The sequence below is a fragment of the Acromyrmex echinatior genome, chromosome 3 (assembly GCF_024713525.1).
Source record: "Acromyrmex echinatior isolate Ae372 chromosome 3, ASM2471352v2, whole genome shotgun sequence".
Classification (NCBI taxonomy): domain Eukaryota; kingdom Metazoa; phylum Arthropoda; class Insecta; order Hymenoptera; family Formicidae; genus Acromyrmex; species Acromyrmex echinatior.
Window position 1 is genome coordinate 18612093 of NC_141854.1, and position 22882 is coordinate 18634974.

The following is a 22882-nucleotide window of genomic DNA, read 5'->3' on the forward strand; positions in this document are numbered from 1 at the left end:
TGCGCAAGTTATTAATTTGGAATGATTAACTTAACTTCAATTGTTCTGTGATGTCTTCTTTCTTCATAAATCTTTATTTTATCACATAAATCTCTCTCTCAAGATTTATGAAGAAAGAAGACATCGCAGAATTGAACTCAATTTATCACGTATTCTCGTCATGTGACATAATTTTATCTGAAATCATCGAATTCCTTATTCAAAAACTGTAGCAAGCAGTAATAATTTCACTTTTTACAAGCATAGCAAAAACTTTTCGTAACACCCTTTTTGCACACGTTTAAAATTGGATATAAAATACAAAATAGGTACGATAAATACGGAATGTATAAAAAGTAGAAGTAACTTAAGTAGTGACACACATTCGCTTTATTTAAAAACAGCATTTGAAAGGCACTATGTACATATTATATACACGCAAATTGTGTGTCTCTCTTTTATGGTAGAATAATATGTAGAATGTTTGACCATGTGGAACTATAGCAACAATTTGCCATCTATGCACATGCAATGTGTATAGATAGCAAATTGTTGTATACAGTTCATTATATCGCATTACTGGATGATGTCCCGATAAATATCAGGAACGCGATATCAAGGAATATCAGAAAACGTCGCAATGCAACGATATATATAAAAATCGAATGTTATGTACATCATTGGCATCTTTTAACAAGTAGACATTAGCATCGAAGATAAATCTGTTTGTACTAAATTTACTAAGATAATTGCAGTTTTTGTGCATCGAGATATGTCAAGAGATACAGTTTCCCTGTTTCACTTGATTCTATAGAAGATATGCCACCGTAAGAATACATTCGTGTAATCTCATTGTTTTCTATAGTTACTGAATTGCACTTTGATTAATTTTATACGATAGGTTTATTTTTTATTTCTATACAAGAACTCTCTTTTTCACTTTCGTCAAATGTCAAACATATACCTATCTCACATTAGGTTTCAAAGTATAGTTCAGTCATAGAAAACAGATCTAATGATTGAACCAATTTTATCGTTGCGTCATTGCAATCAAATGCGTTAATTGTAAATATTCGGATTTTAATCTTCCAAGAAATTAACAAGATTAAAATTCGGATACAATGGATTATAAAAAAATTGAATATACTTAGAAATAAAATTACAATTAGATATTTTAAAGAATTGTCCCAAATATGTGGCGATATGTTTTTCATAAGATGTGATATTTTCAGATAAAAATATATTATACTTATACATAAAAGTATACAGCAAATACTGCTTTCCTTTAAATTGTAATAGAGATGTTTGAATAGACAATTGTACGATTAGGCAATTGTGCAGTGAGCGTCAGTAATTATGTTTCATTAAATCCAAAGTTTTTATATAAAAAACGTGAAAACATATTATTTTTACATGTTCCTTTTTCTTTAATTGCATGTTTCCTGCTTTGTCTTTTTAATTAGAAATTTAGAATAAAAACTCAACTAACAATAATAGAACAATAAAAGTCAAAGTCCATTTTGGAGAACATTGAATGCGGCTCCCAATGCCCAACTTAATTCATGGCCATTGATCCTCTTATAAAGCTACAAAAATGAAGAATATTTTGTTACCCCTAAAAACATTGTCGTAAAAAAAAAATAATATCACCATATTATATAACTTTGCTTACATGCAGCTTAGTCGACGGTTCCAAGCCAAATCCATCTCTTAGCAGAACATAAATAAATGTCAAATCCAAGCACATGAACGGTTGATCTGTGTTTGGATAGTCGCACGTCTCCGTGGCTTGTTTAAAAAATGAATTCAATTGCACCATTCCGCCCGAAAATGGATCTATTAATGCTACCTAAAAAATTAAGAATACAAATATTTCAATATTTATATTTGCAGATACAAATATTATATTTATATAACATTACTTTAACATTACTTATTATTTATTATATTTATATTAAAGAGCTATACTTTTTTCTTAATATATAAATTATAAACTATGACAAATATGAGAAATATGTATTTCTCATATTTATGAAGTTCGTTAATTTACATGTTAAGGAAAAAGTATAGATATAATAAAAAATTTTATTAAATATTTACTCATTAATATATTAATATTTATTTCACTTCATAATTTTTTGAATCTTTACCTCAGTCGCACGTTCAAAATAGTACGAAAAAGCATATACTTCGTGATCCTTCAAACCTATTGGTTTTTCTGTGAGAGTACCAATATATTTCTCAATAATCTTTAAACATTCCGCAAAGCGTACTATCGGTTTGTTCTCATCTCCGCCAGCAAAATTTTGTGTTTTAACTAATTTATATGTGCCATTTGTTGGACCTTTTACAATGTAATTGCGCCCTTGGTAAGACCATTCGGTAGATACGATCGGATTGATGCACTCGGAATGTATCTCTATGGGAACTTTGAGACTTGTATCCTCAAGATTCATATCATAGGTCAAAATCGCCTTTCTGGCAGCCATTAGACCCATGCCTAAGTAACTATGCGTGTACAGACTCATGTTGTGATTGAATACATTGATGGAGTAAACATGTTTTTCTAATTTTTTCGCCTGGACGCCATCCGGTTGAAACGTAACTTGCGTAGAACCACCGCCGAGATCCAACGCGGCCACGGTAGTTTGAGAGCTGAGTGAGTTAAAACGGTCCAGTAAGAAATTGACGGTAAACCAGGAAAAGATTCCCTCGTCTGTGCCTTCCATTATGGAGATAGAATTTCTCGCGATCTGGAATCCGGACGTTTGGAACAACTTTCTGCACTCCTCTAGTATGCCATTGGCTTTATGCTCCGGCAACAACCTCAGCCCTGCCGTGGCCTTCATCGTCAGCAATGTACGAGGCCATTCCGACTGTGGAATCACCGCCTTCGCCTCGTTCAGAAGTGTAGTTAGAGACTTTGCAGCATCCTCCGGTTTGTCGGCAAATGAGCTTAAGCCAGGTTTTATTTCTTTGAATAGTTCATTATCAAGCACTAAATTGCCATTGAGAATGGACTCGTGAAAGCTAAACGCTAATACGCGGCTACCAGTAGATCCAGCGTCGATCACAACCACGTAGAACGGTTTTTGTAAATTAAATGAAAGTGCTAGGGTATCAATAGCCTTACTGCCTATTCTGATGGGTTTTAAGTCATTCGCTATGGCTATATAACCTAGGAACAATGTACCAAGTACTAGTAGCATGGTGAAGTATTTCTTTCCAGGCTGACTGGTAGTTTTCTTCTGGTAGGATGCCAATTCATTATCGCGCTCCTCTTCATTTTCAGTTCTCAGCTAAAAATACAAGACAATTATTGCAAGAAAAATCTAAATTTACAGCACATTGCATTTTAATGAATTATAGGTGACAAGATTAAAAGTGACAAGATTAAAAGTGACGTAATGTTATATTGTGTTACATAACACTACATTGTATTTTGCTTTTGTTATCGATTGAGATGTTTGTATATATTGTATCACATGCAATACCCTTCCATAAATACTTTGAATAATAAAATATCTATTCAAATAGAACACAAATCATCAACCTCAAAATGATCACTAAAAGTCACTTTTCAATCGTTTATAATTCGTTTTGACGTTCAAGTATATATTGTTTTTAGGAAACTGCAGTATTTTAAAGAAATACACATATCATATACATATTATGCAAATCATATTACAACAAATTCAGAATAGTTACAAATGTATGTACTAATGTAACACTTCCTTCCATCTCTAATTATGAATTTTTGGGATTTCTTTTCTACCAAGAGTGACTTTGATTAAACTCGACTAATTTAATTTAGTTTGAATTGCTCGCAGCGAAATTTCTATAATTATACAATTTGTTTTTTCTTAATTTTCCTTCTACAACATGTCAACAAAAAATAATTTCCTCATTAATAAAAGCACAAGTTTAGTTTGATAAGAATGACTTTGATCAAACTTCTGTCACTTCACTTTTACCAATTCAACCAACACAATTGTAATCACAATAAAATTTTCCTACAAAGAATCAAAAAATAAATAAATATTGCCACTTTAATGTAACTCATCATTTTTAATCTTTCCTTTTACGTGTTGAATAACAAAAAATCATCGTCTCATTCTCATTAATAAGTATCACAGGTTTTACCCGGAACAACGCTAATCGTCAATCAAATCAACTAAGAATTTATTCAAGGTCACCCTGGGTCAACCGTCGTTCGGGTTAATTTGTCGGTTAATTTGTGAGGTCATGACGTAGAGGGACAGACAATGTTAACCTAGTCTGTTAAACTAGCATATCACGACAGGCATAAGGAGGATGTATTTCACGTGAGGAGACTCTTTTTGCATCGTTTCTACTCACGAGCGTGTATCGCATCTAGGGCGACCCGTACGATCCGTCGGGTGACGAGTGCTTGTCATGTAAAAAAATAAATAAATAAAACACGGAGTGTTGGAGTTGGTGGGTGCGCGACGGCCGGGTGGGGAAGTGCCGATGTGGCTACCGCGTGGCGATGACGCGTGCAGCTGTGCATCAACGTGCATCGTGCCCTCGGACTCGAACGCAATTTCCATTGCGCACTCGTCGCAGGTACGTACGTTTGGCGCTCACAGCCAAAACTTTATAAACGTAATTTGTCCTTGTTTAACCTTTAAGTAGATAAGTATACTCAAAATACTCCACACAAATTTTGTTTTTATAATATTTTTTAACATTCACAGTCAAATTTACATTATATTGATATTTTTACGAGACAAAGGAATGCAAACGTAATCAATGCCACTTCTGGATGATTCTTTTTATTCTCCTTTTCTAGAATAAGATTTTTAAACTAATTAATATACGTAGAGTGATGTAACGACCTATTTAGTTAACATTTGATAAAACAAAGATTGTTTAATTACGACACAAATATCTGTCTTAGCGTTTCAGTGAGTAACAATAATAGAACGACACTCGAGTCACTCAATTTGTATCAAATGGAAAGTACTCAAGAATAAAATAATTTTCAGAGCGCTGAATAGTAAATAGAGCGCAGCCCGGGTGTCAATGGGTGTCAAGGAACGATCACGTGACGAGGCGCGAGCCACATGGGACGCAAGAGGCATGGATTCGAAATTCGAATTCTAATCATCTTGCAACGTATTTATATACATGCTCGCACACATGCACTGTTACGATTCACTGAGTACGTTCGGTTTTATCTATGATGCGCATGAATGTATCATTTTATCCTTCTTTAATATTCCGTGAACAACAAGGATGGAGTTATACGTAAACATCATGGGTGAAACACAGAACGCACTCACGGAAGACGTGGAAGGCACGGCAACGCGCTTCCATGTTCGACGCTCGTTCCGACGAATGTTCGAGACGAACGGCGTAGATCAACACCGATAAATTCGCTTACGCACCTTTCGACGTCTTACGCTCATGTTTTATTCGGCGGACGACACGACGGTAGACTACGACGATGACGATGACAGGATAAAAAGACGATTGACTCGGACAAAGAATCGGAAATCGTCACGCGAGACTTATAGAGCAGTCATAGCGCGGAAGCAGACAGAGCAGACTGCCGGGAACGAATTGAGCGGCGTGCGGCTCACCGGCAGGCACGAGTTTCACGTCCATGAATACGACGTTTTGCCGGGGAGCAGTTTGTTGCGTGCGCCGACGAGTCATTACGATATGACGCGAAGAACTCGATAATACCTCGACTATCTCGAGACAGTGTATGCCTTGGCAATTCACGGATGATCACCGAGAGTACAAAGGTGATTTAGAGAAGGCGCGAGCGAGTGAAACGGTCGATAATCCGGAGTTTCGAGACTCCCACTTGAAACGTTTGATAGACTGCGACAAATGTGCATGGCAAACTATCTAAGATCACTATAAAGATCTAACGGCGATCGAAATAGAAGTAATTTTAGCGCCAAGCGTCAAAAACAGTGAATGTTAAAATAGTAATTAGAAAGAGAGAGAAATAACGCTGACTGTCGATACGCGTGTTTGAGAAGATAATAAATACGTTATGTGATTGTAAAAATCAGCAAAGATGAAAAGACGCTTTGTCATTATCCGATGTCAGTCCGATGTTCTTTAATGCGATTTGTATAAAAAAAAAAGATCAACTGGAAAACGCAAAGAATTCGGCTTGACGATGACTTGAATTTCATCTTTGCGTGCCGATGATCTCAATAATCACTTATCGCGTTGCAAAGAACACAAAAAAATTCTTGTTTATACTTATACAATTATGCAATACGATTAGATAACGAACGCCCAATGCATGCTCGTTGCAATGAGTTGGCGATTTGTCGCAGAATTTGTTAGTTTATTGTATCTGTAAATTCATTTAAACCATCTGTGATCGTGCGAGGTATTGATTGATGATTGTATAAGTAGATTTGTATGTATATATGTATATATTAGGTGTTGGAATTAATTCGTAGCGTTTTTAATGAAAGAATGTTATTTATTTCACATGAGCATTAAAAAATACATTAATGAAAGTACTTCCCATCACTTGTAAAACGCTACGAATTAATTCCAACACCTAATATATATATGTACACACACACACACTCTTTCGTTATGACATAAATTGTGTATCTTGAAACGAGATAACATATGGATTTCTACATAAAAGTCTATGAATGAAAGTTACAAAAATGAATAAATTCATCAATTATATTGAATCATCTAAAAAGTATCCGCGGTTTTGTCACTAGATGTGTTGACCATCAACACTATCTAGTGACAAAAAACCGCGGATACTTTTTAGATGACCCAATAAATATTCTAGTAAATTCGCTCATTCTTGTAATTTCCATCAAGTTGTATGATAAAATAGTTAAACTCCTTCCAATGAACAAGAATGGATTAAAATCGATGAAATGGAAAAAAAAAATTTTTAATTACGTATTCGCGAACGTTAAAATGAATCATTTTCAATCCAAATGCATTTTTATTCATTTATAGAAATTGGATGAAGCACATTTCTATGTCTTTTATCTAAAAATAATATCAGTTTTTCCGTGCCATGTCTCAATTCAAAATTCTGAATACGAAATACAGTTTTTCCAATTGAATCCAATTAAATACAAAAAAGACTCTATTATTTCGGATAAATAAAATTTTATTCCATTTTTAATTCATTCTCGTTTACTGAACTTTTCAAAGTTTGATGTTTTCGAAGAACTGAATTCAATGATCTATCCGGTCAAAAATTTGCGCGTAATTCAGAAAGTCTTGCATTAATTTTTTATTGCTGTACTGGACTGCGTTTCATTCGCTGCAAGTATACTGAAAATGTGTAGTATAACGTGAATAGATTTTTAGTATTCACAGTGAATAAAGAACACGCTCCTAGAAGTCGAATTTGTATTTTGAAACGAGATAAAAATTACAAAAATAGCAAATTTACTACAGACAGATTATGAAATCATATTATGATTTCATTGGATCGATCAATGAAATTATATTATAAATACTCTTGTAATTTTGCTCACTTTTGTAATTTTTACCTCATTTCAAGATACATAATCAACCCTCTGGACTGTACTAAGACTTTTGTTCTCGATTTCATCATATTTCAAACATATCTATTTTACTTTAAGTACAAAAAGTTTACATTAGTTTAGTTATGAAATAACAGATTTCTTGTTATCAGGATCGTAGATTGTGACACTGATAAGCCTTATGTCTACAATGCTAGAAATCTTGCACGGAGAAAGAATTAACAAATTGAATTAACACAATTGAACAATTGGGTTATTTGATTAATATGATTGTTCAATTCTTTCTCCGTCCGCGATCTCAAAGCATTGTGAATACAAGAGATCTATTTTTTTATAGTGATATATAAGAAAGACTTATCACCGTGAAAATAGCCGAGTTTACAAAAAGCATCTAGCAAAGGATTATGCTCTTTATTTCTTCAATGTACTTATATATTCTATTGATCAATATTCATAGTCAGTTCTTATATTCAAAACCGTCTTAAGTTCTGTCTTGAAGTGTCCAGACCAATCAAAGGGCCGCATTAGCGTTTTAAGACATTACTTAAGATAATCTAGAAATAAGAACAGACTATGAATACCGACCATTGTTACACAAGACTGAAAAAACAACTCTTACGTCGATTGTCTCTCCTGGCTCGTCAAAAATCTTTTTTTTCTCTCCTTGTAAGTTTTCCCGTATATTGTAGAGTCCATTGGTTTCTATAGCTAAACTAATACAATTTTTAAACTTAAAGTAAAGTAGGTAGTATGCTTACTTCACTTTTTTTAAGAAATTGAATGAGAAATGGAATTTTGATGCACTTCTGCATACATACTGCTATATATATATATATATATATATATATATATATATGTATAATATTTAATGAAAGCGAAAAAGAAAATTCTAATACAGGAATAATAAACAAATCTAAGGCTTTAACTTTGATCGAGCAATATGTACACAGGAGTGTATTCAAAATTCCATTTCTCATTCAATTTCTTATAATAATAGCTAAAGTATGTTTCATGTTTTTTTATTAATGACTATGACTAATCTTTATGCAGTCGGTTCTTATTTAATATCGTCATAAGTCATAAACCAATCACAGAATCGTATCAACATTTTAAAATTTGTTAATTAATTAATTAAAATAGCCTTGAAATAATAACAGACTTAATGGCTTAAATTTGTTAGGTAGAATTGTTGTTTCGTGTATATATACATACAAGTATGTGTTCTTACTCTAGAAAGATCTGCATATATTTCATATATGTGCATAGATAAGATGTCGTCGAAATATTTATGAAAGAGATAAAATGTATCGAGATAATATAATATGCATTTATTGAAATAAAAAAACCTATATACATATATGTCTATAATAATTGATATATATATATATAATATTTATATATATATATATGTGTTCAGTAGGAAAAAAAATCGAAGGATTCCTAAATTGATATATGTTAAAACGAAAATCAAAAATAACAAAATTGCGATGGATGCTTTGTTTTTTAGTTAGAAATATTTTAATATTCCTGTGATTAGGTATTTTCATGTAAATATTTCAATATTCAAAATTGGAAAATTAAGAATAACAAAATTTCAATGGAGACTTTATTATAAATATCTAGATATTCACGTACTTTAGATATTTCTTACATGATGAATATTTAACATTTATAATTAAAAAAAAAAACGAAGCTTTAATCACAATTTTATTGCTTTTGATTTCTTAATTTTTCATCTATACGTGCAATCATTCTTTAAATCTTCTCCTACCTATTGTCAAATATTAATATAATATGTATAGCATATAAAATTTATATGTATATGTATTGTGCATACATATGTATATAATATGTACATACATATATAAATTAATATATTTGTATATAATAAATTTTGCATATTATCTAGAAAAATTAGAAATAGTTATTCAACGGCTTTGCTGATATTCAATTTTTATTTTATGTGATTGTAAATATATAATTATAGAAATTATTTAATTCACATGAATTTAACAATAATACTATAAGACAAATACATTTATTTTACAATATTTTACAATATTTTACATATTAATTATATCAAGCAAAGAACATTCCATACTGTATACACTTCAATGTAAATCAGTTGTAGATATATTTGCAAATAAAAATTTGTATAAATCTTATGCGAAAAAGTGTTAATCACTGAATTGAAGGTTAGAATTCTTTTCTGAGATCTAAAAATAGACCTCAACTCAACAAACATATTTTTAGGTCGTGGTGTTCTCCAGATCTCTTATACGCAGTATGGATTAATCTGATAGGAACTTTTATCAAGCTATAATAATGTGTTGATTGTGAAAACAAAGTTTTAATTTAAATAGCAAAAGTGCAAGTATCAATGCATTACATTAACATTTGTCTAATGTCTGTACTAGATAAGATAGTACATATATATTATTCTTAACTTAATCCGTTAAACTAAACTGGTAAGAATAAGCAATACGAATGCAAAAAACCTATGGGTCATTTTAGATTCACCATTTCTTATAGTACAATACATATTTTTTTATAATTTCACAATTCAATAATTTAACGGTGAAAGAAATTTAATTATTTATTTCTAGATGCAACTTGTAAGAAGCAAAAAAGTGCACAATACATATTAACGCAAAAAAATATAAATATTTAGATTGTTCTTTCAATTTTTTATATTAATCAAATAATCTGTTTAAACAAAGAGTGCAAAAATGAGCAACACCACAGATAATCTTCTCAAAGAGGCTGTCATCCAGATTGGTGCTGGAGGATCAGCAGGTTTTATAGAAGTTTGTATAATGCACCCAATGGATCTCGTTAAAACACGTTTTCAGCTCCAAGTGAAGACAACAAAATCAGATCCATTATATTATACAGGTATTTTATGTATCAAGACATTTATAGTATCATTATGCATTAACTATATTATTATAGGAATTCGTGACTGCATGACTAAAATGTATAAAACTGAAGGATTACCAGCATTTTGGAAAGGAATTTTACCTCCGATACTTGTAGAAACTCCCAAACGTGCAGTTAAAGTAAATACATATTGCTTAATACATAAAAGTGCAAAGAAAAATCTGCGCATTTACTTACATTTATATTTACAAAAATTATTTTTATTTTTATTTATAAAAACTTTATCCTTTCTTTTAGTTTTTTACATTTGAACAATATAAACAGTTTTTCTTATTTGGCGCTAGTGCACCCACTCCGTTGGTAATTACTCTAATACGTTTATAACGATCTGCTGATTATTTATAAGATAAAAAAAAAGTTATATCATTGCAGACATTCTCATGTGCTGGTTTCTTTGCTGGTGTTACTGAGGCTATATTAGTTAATCCTTTTGAAATGGTCAAAGTGAAACTACAATCTAATCGAAAGCATATCAAAGAAAGCCCATCGACATTTGTAGTAACGAAAGAAATAATTTCTAAATATGGTTTTGGATTGAATGGTCTAAACAAAGGGCTTTCAGCCACTATAATGAGAAACGCGGTCTTTAATTCATTTTATTTTGGTTTTTATCATTCTGTTAAAGGATATATATCAGTCAGAAAAGAACCTTGGTTGGAATTTTTAAGTAAAGTAATTGTTCAGCTTTGTGTGACAAGACAAGTATACAAAGTTATACGCGATTCTCAGTTGTATATAAAACGTACTGAAAATTTTCCAGGTTGCTATAGGATTTGTGTCAGGTACTGTTGCATCTTGTTTAAACATACCATTTGATGTTGCTAAAAGTCGCATTCAGGGGTCACAAGATGGTACGCAATACAAAGGAACGCTGAACACCATACACATTATTTATAAGAGAGAAGGGTATTCATAATACATTTTTTACTTACCGATATTATTGTACTCGGGCTCGAGATCACTCATTCAGATAACTGTCATTCTAGATTTAGAGCCTTGTACAAAGGCTTGGTGCCAAAGGTGTTGAGATTAGGTCCAGGTGGTGCCATTATGCTTGTGGTATATGACTACATGCATGTATTTCTTACAAAAAAGTTGATAAACTAATACATTGCATTTCAAGAAGCTGTGAGATAACTATAAGAATTTTTCAAATTGCATTTGATATTTACATATATTTATACATTATTGTGTATATATATATAATGTATATTTTTTACCAGTAAAAATAAAGATTCATATAATTTTATAAAAATATAATTCCTTATATATTTTAAATAAATGAACTTTTAACAATTTTACATGATCTTTCTTTTCCTTTGTTTTCAGACTTAAATTTTTATTTATATTATATATACTAACGTATTGCAATACACTGTATAAAAAAAAAAGAATTAATCATCTAAAACAGTATCTAACCATTTTTCTAAATCAATAGGCTTATTTGAAACACTCTTCGATTTTGTTTTGGAATCTGCAACAAATCGTCAATAAATATCTATGACATAAATCCCTCATATTCATTAGATTGCAGAAAATTAGTCTCATTGCAAATTGCACGTTTACAATTGTTTTTTCTGAGATGGAAATTTGACCTCATAGTTTTCAAAATCCCAAAATATCCCGAAAATAGAACTATATTGAATGAAACGATAAAATACTGTTTTGATGTTAAGACCTTACCAGTATTATGAGATGTAGATAATGGGATTCCTATTACAGGCTGTGAGATTCCTATTACATTGCTTTGGATAGGTTCCTTTAGGGATAACAAAAAATCTAGATCTTCCTCTAAGTCATCAATACTGTCTTCTGGTTTTATATTCGTCATCAAATCCACAGTCTTTGATTGATCGATCCCCGTATTCTCTTTGGTCTCAACTTTGGTATCCGATAAATTCGATGCATTTAAATCATTTAAAATCACATTATAAGCTGTCTTGCCTCTCTCAGCATCATTGAAGATACTCGTCAATTGATCACTCTAAAATTAATACAAATTATTGAATTAATCATTCCTTTGATTGAGATATATTATCATAATTTGAGTCAAACTTTATACACTTCGTTTGTTAAGCCTGTTTCTTTTTATAGTTAAACTTTTTGTGGTGTATAATTTTTTGCATTTAAAGTGAAATAGATATCTATGGCTGCTTTTGTTTTAAGAAACATAGTCAACACAAGCGTCATTCTTAATACTCAATGAATAACAAGGATAAAACATGTTGATTATGTCTCCTAACAGAAAAGCAGCCATAAGTCGATAGAAATGTTCTCCTCCTTAGTATTTAATGAATAATAAAGATAAAATGAAACTTGTGTCAACCACGTCTCTCAAAAGGAAATATCAAATGTAAAAGTAAAAGCGAAAAGAAAACTTTTGCAGTTTAATACAACAATAAGAAATAAACGAGTATCTTTTGCATGTCAAATATCTCTTGAGTACTTACTACAAAGTACTTGTCAGCCACATCAACATACTCGTTGAACGGAACGCAGTCGATCGCGGCCGACAGCGCTTTCAGGTTCAAAGTAAAGAATTCTGAATATTGCGACGAGTCGACAGTCCAGGCTTTCTCTGACTTGAAGACGAAATGTCCACCTTTCGAGAGCGGCGCATTTATGAGGATGCCAAAGTCCTTGCCTTCCTCCACATTCTCATTCGTCGGCGATTCCGCGTGGTCGGTGATGGATGAGGAAGATTGCTGCGATTTGCTTTTCTTCTTCGCCCTTCGCATCTTTGAGAATTCGTCTAAATTCGTTCTACTCGTCCCTATTCGCGCGAAATCGTAAATCCGCTCTGCCGGTGCGTTCTACGTTTTGTGTTTACGTTTAGAAATCAAAACGCGCATGTGCACACTACGTGCCGTAAACGAACGATAGATCGATCGATATTCGACTCTCGATCTCGATGATTCACTCTCGATATTTATCTCTCAAATACGAATAATTTGAAAATAGAAATGTACAATATAATTCTTGCGAACAAACTCAGATTAATTTACGCCTGTTTCTACTAATGTAGAGTATCTTTACCCTCGGTTCAATTGGCACAAATTTAATTTTCACTTTTCGCGTTTCCGTTTTTAGGGAAAAAATTATATACCTTCTTTTTTTAACAGAATTTTTTGTACGATTTATCTTTCCTGTTTTTCATGTTGGGAAGATAAAGAGCAAAGATGAACTGTACAAGAAGTTCAACTAAAAGAACTATTTTCACATAAATATTTCAATTATTCAATAGGAAAACGTGATGTAGAAATTAGCTTGCAGTATTTTTTACTGCCATTTTTCCGAAAATAATAGATACTCTCATATTTATCTTTTATCGCTATTTAAATGTGTATATATGTATATATATATATATATTTTTTTTTTTTTTATTTAAATAAGCAAGAGACCAAAAAAATATATCATCAACTGCAAAGATTGATAACTCTTCTAGTCTATTATTATACATATTATTTAGATTTTATGTCTCATTGGTTCGTGATTTATTAAACTCGATCACAATTTTTAAATCAATTAGTAAAAATATGAATTCCAGACAGTTCTATATTTATAAAATATTTTTGACCCGTAAGATCAAAAATCCTCCATGTATACCAAGAATCTATTTATCATAATTTGTCGTAAAACCACATTCATAGGCGCAAGTTTATTGGATTCATAAACATGAGAGACATGCTAGAAATGAGAGTTAAAATTTAGACAAACTTGGAAAAATAATAAATGTAAAATTTCATAAATTTAATTTGGTATTTACTAAAGTATAAATATTGATAGCTTGCGTCTCAATTGTTGGTTTTTTTTCCAATCGTAATAATTACTTACGTTTACTTGAATCAATCTCTAGAGATATCTGTCAGCCACAATGAACTCATTGAACGATCGCGATCGACAGTTTTTAGTTTCAGAATGTGAAGAACTGAATTACGAGAACCAACGAATTCGAGTACCAACGAATGCAACCATTGCATAAACACAAAGTTTTGTAGAAATAAATGACGACCCATGGGAATTGGAAAATCTAAAAAAGGCGCATTCTTTGCTGGAAGCTTTTATTAGCATTAAATTTCAGATAAAGTCCCGACAAATATACTTCTATTACATACTACAAATTTAAGACCTAAAAGTTTGCAAAGGCAATAATAACACGCAGGGTATTGGAAAGGATCAATCGATCCGCAATATTACTTTTACCCTAAAGTAAAAAGCGACTCGCGTATTACGCACCAAACTTCGCAATGTAAAAAAAACCACAAAAAAGAGAGGGACCAAAGTTGAGCGTGGCAGAAACAACATTTATTGATAAATTGCTACGATGAAGTTCTATTAATTATCAGTAGATAGGTAAAATTCATAATAATGAGGTCTTCTTGAAGGAAACCGAGGTCTCAGGATGGTGGAGGGAGAGGATGTCATAAAGGAAGTATGCGAACTTTTATCTTTATTTTCACGCATGCATATATAGAGGTTTTTGCATATAAGCATATTATATATATGCAGTTCTCTCTAGAGCGAATAAAATGGCGTGTGGCAACCAAACCAACTGATAAAGAATATGATCGGTATAAAGGTCTGGGAGCACCTTACGCTCGTCCCTATTCTACGAAAGATTTTCGATGAACTTCTTCAATATTTTCGGAAACACTTCGGCCCTGTTTTCACCCCCAACCAAATAACCTGTGTCCCGGTCGGGGGTTTGACGATCAACTCGATTCTGTCTTCGGGCTTGCATTACTTGAAGTTTTCTTCTAGGCTTGAGGCTTCTCAGCCGGAAATGAATTGCAGATCATATTCTTTGTCACAAGCAACCGACAAAACCTTCTGACTCTTGACAATGTGAGCAAGATAAACGTGTTCTTCAAATATCTTGTCTTGACTTTTCAAAACTCATTTTTTGAGAGTGAAACTTCAAACTTCCCTCTATCATCCAATACCTCTTGATTCAAAACCTTATAAACAAACAAACAGGTTAGAGAACTTACTTTTATTCGAAACTTATTATTTTTCTTTTTTGTTTTCGTTTTCTTGCTTTCTTTATTTAGGTTTACTTTATTTTTTTTAAGAAACTTTCCACATTTTTTTAAAAGATTCTATCCAACGGCTGGAATACAACTGTAAGCTAAAGACTGATTGCAAATTTCGAGCGCTCAATTATATTCCAGCTTTCACATTATAGGCTTTACACAATTGAAACCTTATCTTCATAAAAGGAAGCAATATAAATTTATAAACTTATGAAAATAAGGTTTTACATCTATTCTAACCTTACTGGTTTTCGTGCAGTATGCTAAATTCGGCTACATTTTATACTTTTTTTAATCCATAGTCTTAATGATATTATTATGGTATTGTAATTTAAACGCCTGTGAGATCGCATACGATGCAGAACTGGGTAAGGTAAGAATAGTAATATAATGCGATTTCGTTAATTTCATAATTTTGACCCGTTGAAGAAATATTTGGGTCATCTCCGAAAGGCCTGGCTTCGCATCACTTCATCTGATTTAATATCGACCTGAAATTCATTAAGCAACAAAAAAACCATGATTGTTTTACGAAGTTACGGATTGCTGCTTAGCTACTACCGTACGATTTATCAAGCGCATATCTCTGATGCCTTCTTCTGCTGTTTTCTTGCTAACTTAAATACTTACTTTGCAATCCAACTGATATTACCGTTTTAATTAGAAATATAAGCGGTCTACGAAAATATGAATCCAGAAGAAATATTACATAAATTGCTGATCGACTCTTTTCAATGTAATAAGATATGTGCAAAATCATTTTCTTGATTTGTCATTCGTATAATAAATATTGAGATAAGATAGAATTTTTTTGTATATATAAATATTTAATGCAATATATTAATTTCTTTTAGATTTCATAATTTTCAACTATCTTCAAGAAAGCAGTTAATTAACATAGATATGACACAGCAAAATGCCAGGCCATAATAGAACAAGATGATGAGAAATTGTGTCTTTCTCTAGAAAAATAAATATCGTAAAACATGCGAATTTTTTCTTCATATAATATTTTCGTGTAGTGTTCGGTAAAATAAACAAGTGAAGAGAAACAACATTACAATAAACACGGTTGTGCGATAAATTATGAAAATATGAAGATTTTGCTAGATAATTTGCAGTTATATAGATATGTTTACACCGTGTGTTTTAACGTGATACAGGGATGAGACACATATCCATGTAGACAGCTTATATTACAACGTAAATTAAAAAAGAGGTTATACTTACGCGGTGAATAAGAACGCGATCTAGAACGGTCGTAACGTGAACGTCGGCGACTGTAGTATGGGCTGGGTGAGCGACGATAGCTTCCTCTGTAGCTAACCCTATTGTTCCCATATTAAAAAAAAAACAACAAAAAAGAACAATATGCAATACATGTCAATTATCTTTTTGAAACACGTGTGTTATTCCAAAAGTAGACAAGACTTACTCTCTACGCCTCGGTGCGTCCCAACTTCTGTCGTGCAGATGCGTAGGTTTTCCCATGTATATTCCTGGAGTGGGGGTGTGGGCACGTTGCGTGATAGAGAAGTCTACGCGAATTCGCCTCCCGTCGATTTCCATACCGGTACATTGCTCTTTAGCCACTTTAGCATCTTCAGATGTATCAAAATATACAAAGCAGAATCCTCTAGAACGTCCAGTCTGTAATAAATGACATATATGTAATATTATAGCGTCGCCATTAAATCGCGCTATTACTAAATTGATTTTTCACTATTGTTTTCTAATTCACATATAAACCTATTAGGTGTTGGAATTAATTCGTAGCGTTTTTAATGAAAGAATGTTATTTATTTCACATGAGCATTAAAAAATACATTAATGAAAGTACTTCCCATCACTTGTAAAACGCTACGAATTAATTCCAACACCTAATAAATATCTAAATGTAATTGTGTAGCCAGAAGCCTTTAACGTATCATGTGTCTCTTAAGTATGAACGTTCTAAATCTCTGGCATGATTTTACTGTTCCCCAATATAAATACTTATGGGAAATAATAAACTGTTGCATTAAGGTCGGTTCTTTATAACTAATATATGCCTATGTGTTTAAAATAGGTACATATTGAAGTATTTAGCAAAAAGTGGAAAAGAAAGTTTCAGTGCAGTTCAACGAACTGATAAAGAACAGACCCTTAAACACATTCTGTACTGCGCAAGTCATATTAAAGTTTCCATTTTCCAGTTATCAAAGGCCATTTGATAATTTGACTATAAAAAGGAACTAATTATAATTTTTTATATCATATATGTTATAATATTGGTACATTAAATCTTCTACTTTATAATCTTTGTAATTTTTTAAATGTATATTACAAAATACATGTTATTTAACAAATATAACAAACGCAAATAAAAATATCGTAAGTCATTTGTGACTTACGCAGTATAGTGGTTAAATCACTCACTATTGGCTTCGTACGGAACGTGTTAATATACATATATGTATATACATAAATATACATCAATTTTACATTACCTTTGCATCAATAACGACCTGTACTCGTTCTACTGGACCATATTTTGAGAATATATGTTGAATTTGCTGTTCGGTAGTAAAAATGGAGAGTCCAAAAACACCTAGGCAACGGGAAGGACAAGGATTGTCTCGATTGCCGATGTGTCGTCGTCTAGATGACATTGGGCTGCGCGAGTGTGAACGATACACGTGTCGATCGCGAGAGTATCGCGATCGTGAGTATGAGCGAGATCTACTGCGAGAATAACGACCACCGCGGTATGGTGAGCGACTTCGACTGCGGCTGCTACGATGACCAACACTGGTGTACTTGCTGCCACGATACGACTTTCGTCCACGTGATGCAGAGCGACTACGGGACCTCGAATATTTGACCTCTCTGTCCTTCCGCTCGCGTGATTTACGCGATCTCGAGTGTGATCGTGAATCTCTTAAGCCACCGTCTGCAGTTCGTGGTCGGCGCGGACTTGCACTACGACTACCACTTCTCTGTAAATTACAAACAACCATTATTATAAAATTGTATTGTATAGATATATAGAGATCTGAAAATTGAATTATCATTACATAAAAATTTAAATTAATTGAAAAATTTTCCTTAATAATTTGAGAAATTAAATATTAAAAACATAAAATATAAATATAATATGTTTATGATATTTCTGTATTCATTAATTGAACCGTTCTTTCCATTTTCTTGATATAAACCATACTTCGTATGCATTCCGACATAGACCGATCTTCACGCCTTATGCGAAATAGACCGCTCTTCATTCATTTCTTAAACTTTTCTTCATGTTTTTCTCGCTATAATACTTTCTATGGCTCAGGTGTCGAAATACATTCTTTAATACCTTCTTTTATTTTTTCTTGTAACAAAAGAACTCGATTCTGTCCTTGGAAACATCGAACGTTCTGGCATTTTCTATGTACAAATTTATTTTGAATTTTAATTTCATTTAAATGTATTTAATTTAACATTAAAAAAACATTATAGAAATATTCATTATTTAATTTAACATTTATTTTGTATATTATTTAAATACAATACACTCCTATAATTGCTTACAATTCCAGTAGGCATGTGAATATCTTTTTTTATTTTTTTTTTGTATACGAAAGATGCACCATGTATTCACATGACTACTGAAATTACAAGCAATTATAAGAATATATTGTATTTAATATAATATAAAATATTAAATAAATAATATAAAAAAATTAAATGTTAAATTAAATATTAAATGTTTTTATATTTTGTATATTTTTTAAAATGTTGAATTAAATATAGTCAAATGAAATTAAAACTTAAAATAAATCTGTGGATAGAAAATGCTGAAGCATTCAATGATTCCAAGGATGGAATTAAGTTCTTCAATAATGATATAAACTTAGTCTAAAGACAACTTCTAACTCTTCAAAATATAACAATAAGGATTAAACTTTCTTGTAGATTGAATTTTAGATTAAATAAAGCCTTTCTTTAAAAAATCGTTTTTATCATAATACATGTATTTGCCTATATAAATTTAGTCAAGTATACACATACATACACACTACACATGGCCACTACAAAAACAAGAAAGTAAACTTTAATTAAACTATAAAAGTAATAAGGCTCAATAAATTAAAACAAACAGAAAGACAAAGGGTCTAAGACAATTATCATAAAATAACAAAATTATTTTGAAACAGAAAAAATAAAATAAAACATGTATGAAATTTAATTTGACTGTTAACAAGTAAACAATACAAACATTTTGATCCCTGTTCATTCATCCCGGATCATTTTCAATGAAGCAAAAATAACTATAGAAATATTACATGGATATGATATATAAAAATTAAAATTCGCTCTCGATCGCAGTATTAAATATAAATCTCGCTCCAATATAAAATAAAAGTTATATGAAAGTTATAATCGACAATGTATTCCTCCAGATTGTGTATGTAGAAGGACGAACATGTTTCTGTTAGAAAGTACAAAATGTAATTATAAATTACCACAGGAATACAAAATAAAAATAATAAGAGAAGTACAAAGCGAATCGCAAATAATAAAAAGAAAGGTACAAAACGAGTCGCAAGTAATAAAAATAAAAAGGCAAAAAAAAAATCTAATATTTTAAGACATGTACATTAGAGTCATTAATGCGGAAAGAGAAAGTGTGAAGTACCGTCATACATTATATATATTAAATATAATATTTAGTCACAGATAAATTGAGAAATACTTTTTTATGTGTGTCAAAATGATATGTTATCTATTAGGCAATGTCATGAGATTGAATGTGATCATCTCTCTAAGATGTTCAGAGACAAAATAAAGTACACATATAAAGACAAGAAGGTTGAAATGGTAAACTAAAAATGAAGTAAACTAAACTTTAATTATCATTAAAATTGTGTAATAATAATTTTAAAATGTATAATTTTTATATAATAGCTGATTGTAGAAAAATAAAATATGTTCTTTTTTTTTAGCGATTAACAGATGACAATTTTTTAGTTATAATGTAGCAAATGAGCAATATTATATCATAACACAATTCAATTTTCTTTATAACGAACGCTATCAATGATAACAATATATTTTAATAAACATGTGAACGTGATCGACCAATCGCGATTCAGCTTTTCACGTTTATAACCTTATAAAGCTCCTTTGTCGAGATTACAATCGTTGGAGAAAATATACAAATAATCGGGAATTCTTTTTTGTTTTCTTTTACTTTACTCCAAAAGATATTTCGCAATTAACAGAAGCAAAAGAAGTGTGCCGAGTTGTTGCGTACGTTGCGTGGTGATTGATAATGGCTGGAAGTAGAATTGCGTCGCTGGATCGATAACTCGGCTATGCCGAATTACGTTACTTCATCGCAACTTACGTGAGAGTTATGCAAAGATGTGTAATTTTATATACTCACCTCGATATCGCTCATCGCCGATGTCTCTCAAATGGTGAATTTGTGTCGTATAAAGATCAAGATGCTTCTTCACAAACTTGTAGATGCGTATCTTCGCAGACACGACAATAATATGGCGAAGCCAGCAAAGGCCGGACTCCGGAGTCACTCTCGTCAGACAGGAAACGCCGGACCCGAGACTTACGCAAATGAACATACCAACATCCGGCGACGTCGTCACAGCAACGGCGACGCGTAAAGCCCGATTTACATAAAACCAAGAACGCGAGTCGCAGATTGCGCAGAAGCTTATTGCTTCATAGCCAATCCGATGTTTCATTTTAAAAGTGAATGTAAATTTTCACGAGCTGTTCTAGCGACAAAAAGGATCACGTGATTAAAATAAACGCTTGATATTCGTCAATTTTGACCACGTGATCCTTTTTGTCGCTGAAACAATTGGTTTGAGCAGCTCGTGAAAATTTAAGTTCCAATAAAAGGAACAGGGAACAGAGAACAGAAAATAAGAATTTCAACCTATCAGAAACTGTGTATTCCACAATACATGATTTCTGATAGGTTAAAATTTTTATTCTCTGGGTATCAACCATGAAACTTTATCCCTAAAATAGAAAGTGAAATGTGAAAATTTTTACTATTGAAATTAACGGAGAAACTTTTCACTTTTCACTTTTCATGTGAAAAAAAGGTTCCATGATTGATATTCTGTTCTCTGTTCCCTGTTCCTTTTATTGTGCGGAGCCCTTCACGCTTCAGATCGGGCGAGTTCAAGACGATAAAGCGACTAGGCACGCTTGCTAAGCGAATGAGCATGATTGATTCTTAGACTGAAGTCCCATGAGGTGTATTTACCACATATTGCGTAACCAATCAATAATCAGTAAAGTTAGTTATACACTTTCCATAACAGTAATAGTAAGGTTTCGATCGCATTGTTCAATCGTTATGGTTATGATTACGGATCGAATCGAGTAACGTGATTAGTCGAAAATCTACGTTACGTTTACGATTACTGTTAAGTCGGTTCTACATTAGTTGTAAGCCGATTGCAAGTTTGTTGCGATAGCCAATATGAAGCGTTGATTTCAAAACGCAAGCTCCAGATTGGCTGGTAACAAACTTACGATCAGCTTGCAACTAATATAAAAACTGGATTTACGAAAAGTGTGACTAGCTTTCCATAAACGCGAAACCACAACAGAAGATCACTTCTGATTGGTTACGCGGGAACGCAATAAATATATTTCATAGGACTCCAACCTTTCCAGTAGATCCAACTAATCATGTTTAATTGTTTGGCCAGCAGGTTAGCCACTTTGTTGAATGCTCCCATTGGTCTAGTTTCCACCGAGGGTTTAAACCGGATCAGAATGTAAGAACCAACTACAGTCGAATATTCCCCTGTTACGGTCGAACGACAGAGAAATGCTCAACTTTTTCCTTAGGATAAGAAGTAAAAAATGAAAATTTTAACCACTGCAGTTAATGGAGAAAATTTTCACTTTTCACTTTCCATCTTAGAGATAAAGTTTTATGATTCATACTCGGATTCGGGTTCCTATTTGGGTGCTTTTCGGATGTTATGTCATCCTTGTTTAATAAACAACGTTTAATAAACAACAAGGATGATATCCGAGAAGCACCCAGGTGGGAATCCGAACGCAGCCTAGAGCGAAGAAGAAACTTTCAACAATTGCAAAATACAATAAATATTCTGCTGAACGCAACCATTCTCCCATACTCGGAGGAGAGGCTTGCAATTACCTACGATCCAATTGCGCACAAGCCAATCACAGCGCTAAAAAAAAATAAAAAAACTCCCTAGGCAGAAATCACTGTGACTAACAGTAGACAATTGCTACAGTACCCAATTGAACCGCTCTCTACTTGAAGTCGACAAGTACAATATTTTTGGAATGCATCTCTGTAAGCATTATTGATAAAGTCCTTGTTGTTTGTCAAATATTAAACAAGGATAAATGATACTACAAGCG

The 22882-nt window shown here is 32.2% G+C and overlaps 4 protein-coding genes across 16 annotated transcripts; 1 reads left to right on the forward strand and 3 right to left on the reverse strand.

Moving 5' to 3' along the window:
• Positions 1–346: 346 nt before the first annotated feature.
• Positions 347–11513, reverse strand: LOC105149168 (ectonucleoside triphosphate diphosphohydrolase 5). 4 transcript variants are annotated; one of them, XM_011061423.2, is made up of 4 exons: positions 11372–11513; positions 2130–3278; positions 1652–1828; positions 347–1565 (listed from the first exon to the last, which is right to left on the reverse strand). In XM_011061423.2, exons 2-4 carry the CDS (start codon positions 3186–3188, stop codon positions 1488–1490), a joined length of 1314 nt encoding a protein of 437 aa, XP_011059725.1. In that variant the 5' UTR covers positions 3189–3278; positions 11372–11513; the 3' UTR covers positions 347–1487. The 4 variants fall into 4 exon arrangements, with proteins under 4 accessions (XP_011059725.1, XP_011059707.1, XP_087259954.1 ...); XM_011061405.2 differs by lacking the exon at positions 11372–11513 and adding an exon at positions 5391–5532; XM_087403828.1 differs by lacking the exon at positions 11372–11513 and adding an exon at positions 5286–5426.
• Positions 5663–11736, forward strand: LOC105149188 (mitochondrial 2-oxodicarboxylate carrier). 8 transcript variants are annotated; one of them, XM_087403831.1, is made up of 7 exons: positions 6486–8165; positions 10220–10394; positions 10452–10558; positions 10677–10739; positions 10812–11111; positions 11200–11345; positions 11426–11736. In XM_087403831.1, exons 1-7 carry the CDS (start codon positions 8073–8075, stop codon positions 11544–11546), a joined length of 1005 nt encoding a protein of 334 aa, XP_087259957.1. In that variant the 5' UTR covers positions 6486–8072; the 3' UTR covers positions 11547–11736. The 8 variants fall into 8 exon arrangements, with proteins under 8 accessions (XP_011059751.1, XP_087259958.1, XP_087259956.1 ...); XM_087403834.1 differs by adding an exon at positions 9753–9967 and having other exon boundaries at positions 8101–8165; positions 10106–10558; XM_011061449.2 differs by lacking the exon at positions 6486–8165 and adding an exon at positions 5663–6376 and having other exon boundaries at positions 10220–10558.
• On the reverse strand, positions 11684–13309 carry LOC105149136 (Apoptosis and caspase activation inhibitor). The gene is made up of 3 exons (XM_011061356.2): positions 12890–13309; positions 12123–12423; positions 11684–11913 (listed from the first exon to the last, which is right to left on the reverse strand). The coding sequence occupies exons 1-3, from the start codon at positions 13175–13177 to the stop codon at positions 11834–11836; spliced, it is 669 nt and encodes a 222-aa protein (XP_011059658.1). The 5' UTR covers positions 13178–13309; the 3' UTR covers positions 11684–11833.
• A 1174-nt stretch (positions 13310–14483) lies between these two features.
• Positions 14484–21085, reverse strand: tra2 (transformer 2). Of its 3 annotated transcripts, none has more exons than XM_011061335.2 (5): positions 20889–21085; positions 17962–18450; positions 16908–17122; positions 16703–16800; positions 14484–15397 (listed from the first exon to the last, which is right to left on the reverse strand). In XM_011061335.2, the coding sequence occupies exons 1-5, from the start codon at positions 20901–20903 to the stop codon at positions 15372–15374; spliced, it is 843 nt and encodes a 280-aa protein (XP_011059637.1). In that variant the 5' UTR covers positions 20904–21085; the 3' UTR covers positions 14484–15371. The 3 variants fall into 3 exon arrangements, with proteins under 3 accessions (XP_011059637.1, XP_011059647.1, XP_087259963.1); XM_011061345.2 differs by lacking the exon at positions 14484–15397 and adding an exon at positions 15444–15963 and having other exon boundaries at positions 20889–21084; XM_087403837.1 differs by lacking the exon at positions 14484–15397 and having other exon boundaries at positions 15444–16800.
• Between the last annotated feature and the right edge of the window lie 1797 nt (positions 21086–22882).

Excerpts from the sequence above, each read along its gene's own strand:
- LOC105149136 (XM_011061356.2), bottom strand. The coding sequence starts at position 13,177 with ATGCGAAGGGCGAAGAAGAAAAGCAAATCGCAGCAATCTTCCTCATCC. Across the intron at positions 12,424-12,889 it reads TGGCTGACAAGTACTTTGTA|AGTGATCAATTGACGAGTAT; the intron begins GTAAGTACTCAA and ends TATTAATTTTAG. Across the intron at positions 11,914-12,122 it reads ATCTACATCTCATAATACTG|ATTCCAAAACAAAATCGAAG; the intron begins GTAAGGTCTTAA and ends GATTTGTTGCAG.
- LOC105149188 (XM_087403830.1), top strand. The coding sequence starts at position 8,073 with ATGAATACCGACCATTGTTACACAAGACTGAAAAAACAACTCTTACGT. Across the intron at positions 10,740-10,811 it reads CTAGTGCACCCACTCCGTTG|ACATTCTCATGTGCTGGTTT; the intron begins GTAATTACTCTA and ends ATATCATTGCAG. Across the intron at positions 11,346-11,425 it reads ATTATTTATAAGAGAGAAGG|ATTTAGAGCCTTGTACAAAG; the intron begins GTATTCATAATA and ends CTGTCATTCTAG.
- tra2 (XM_087403837.1), bottom strand. Across the intron at positions 17,123-17,961 it reads AGGTCGTTATTGATGCAAAG|ACTGGACGTTCTAGAGGATT; the intron begins GTAATGTAAAAT and ends CATTTATTACAG. Across the intron at positions 16,801-16,907 it reads GACGCACCGAGGCGTAGAGA|GGTTAGCTACAGAGGAAGCT; the intron begins GTAAGTCTTGTC and ends TGGGAACAATAG.
- LOC105149168 (XM_011061405.2), bottom strand. The coding sequence starts at position 5,411 with ATGAGCGTAAGACGTCGAAAG. Across the intron at positions 3,279-5,390 it reads TGAGCGTAAGACGTCGAAAG|CTGAGAACTGAAAATGAAGA; the intron begins GTGCGTAAGCGA and ends TTGTATTTTTAG. Across the intron at positions 1,829-2,129 it reads ATTTTGAACGTGCGACTGAG|GTAGCATTAATAGATCCATT; the intron begins GTAAAGATTCAA and ends TTAATTTTTTAG.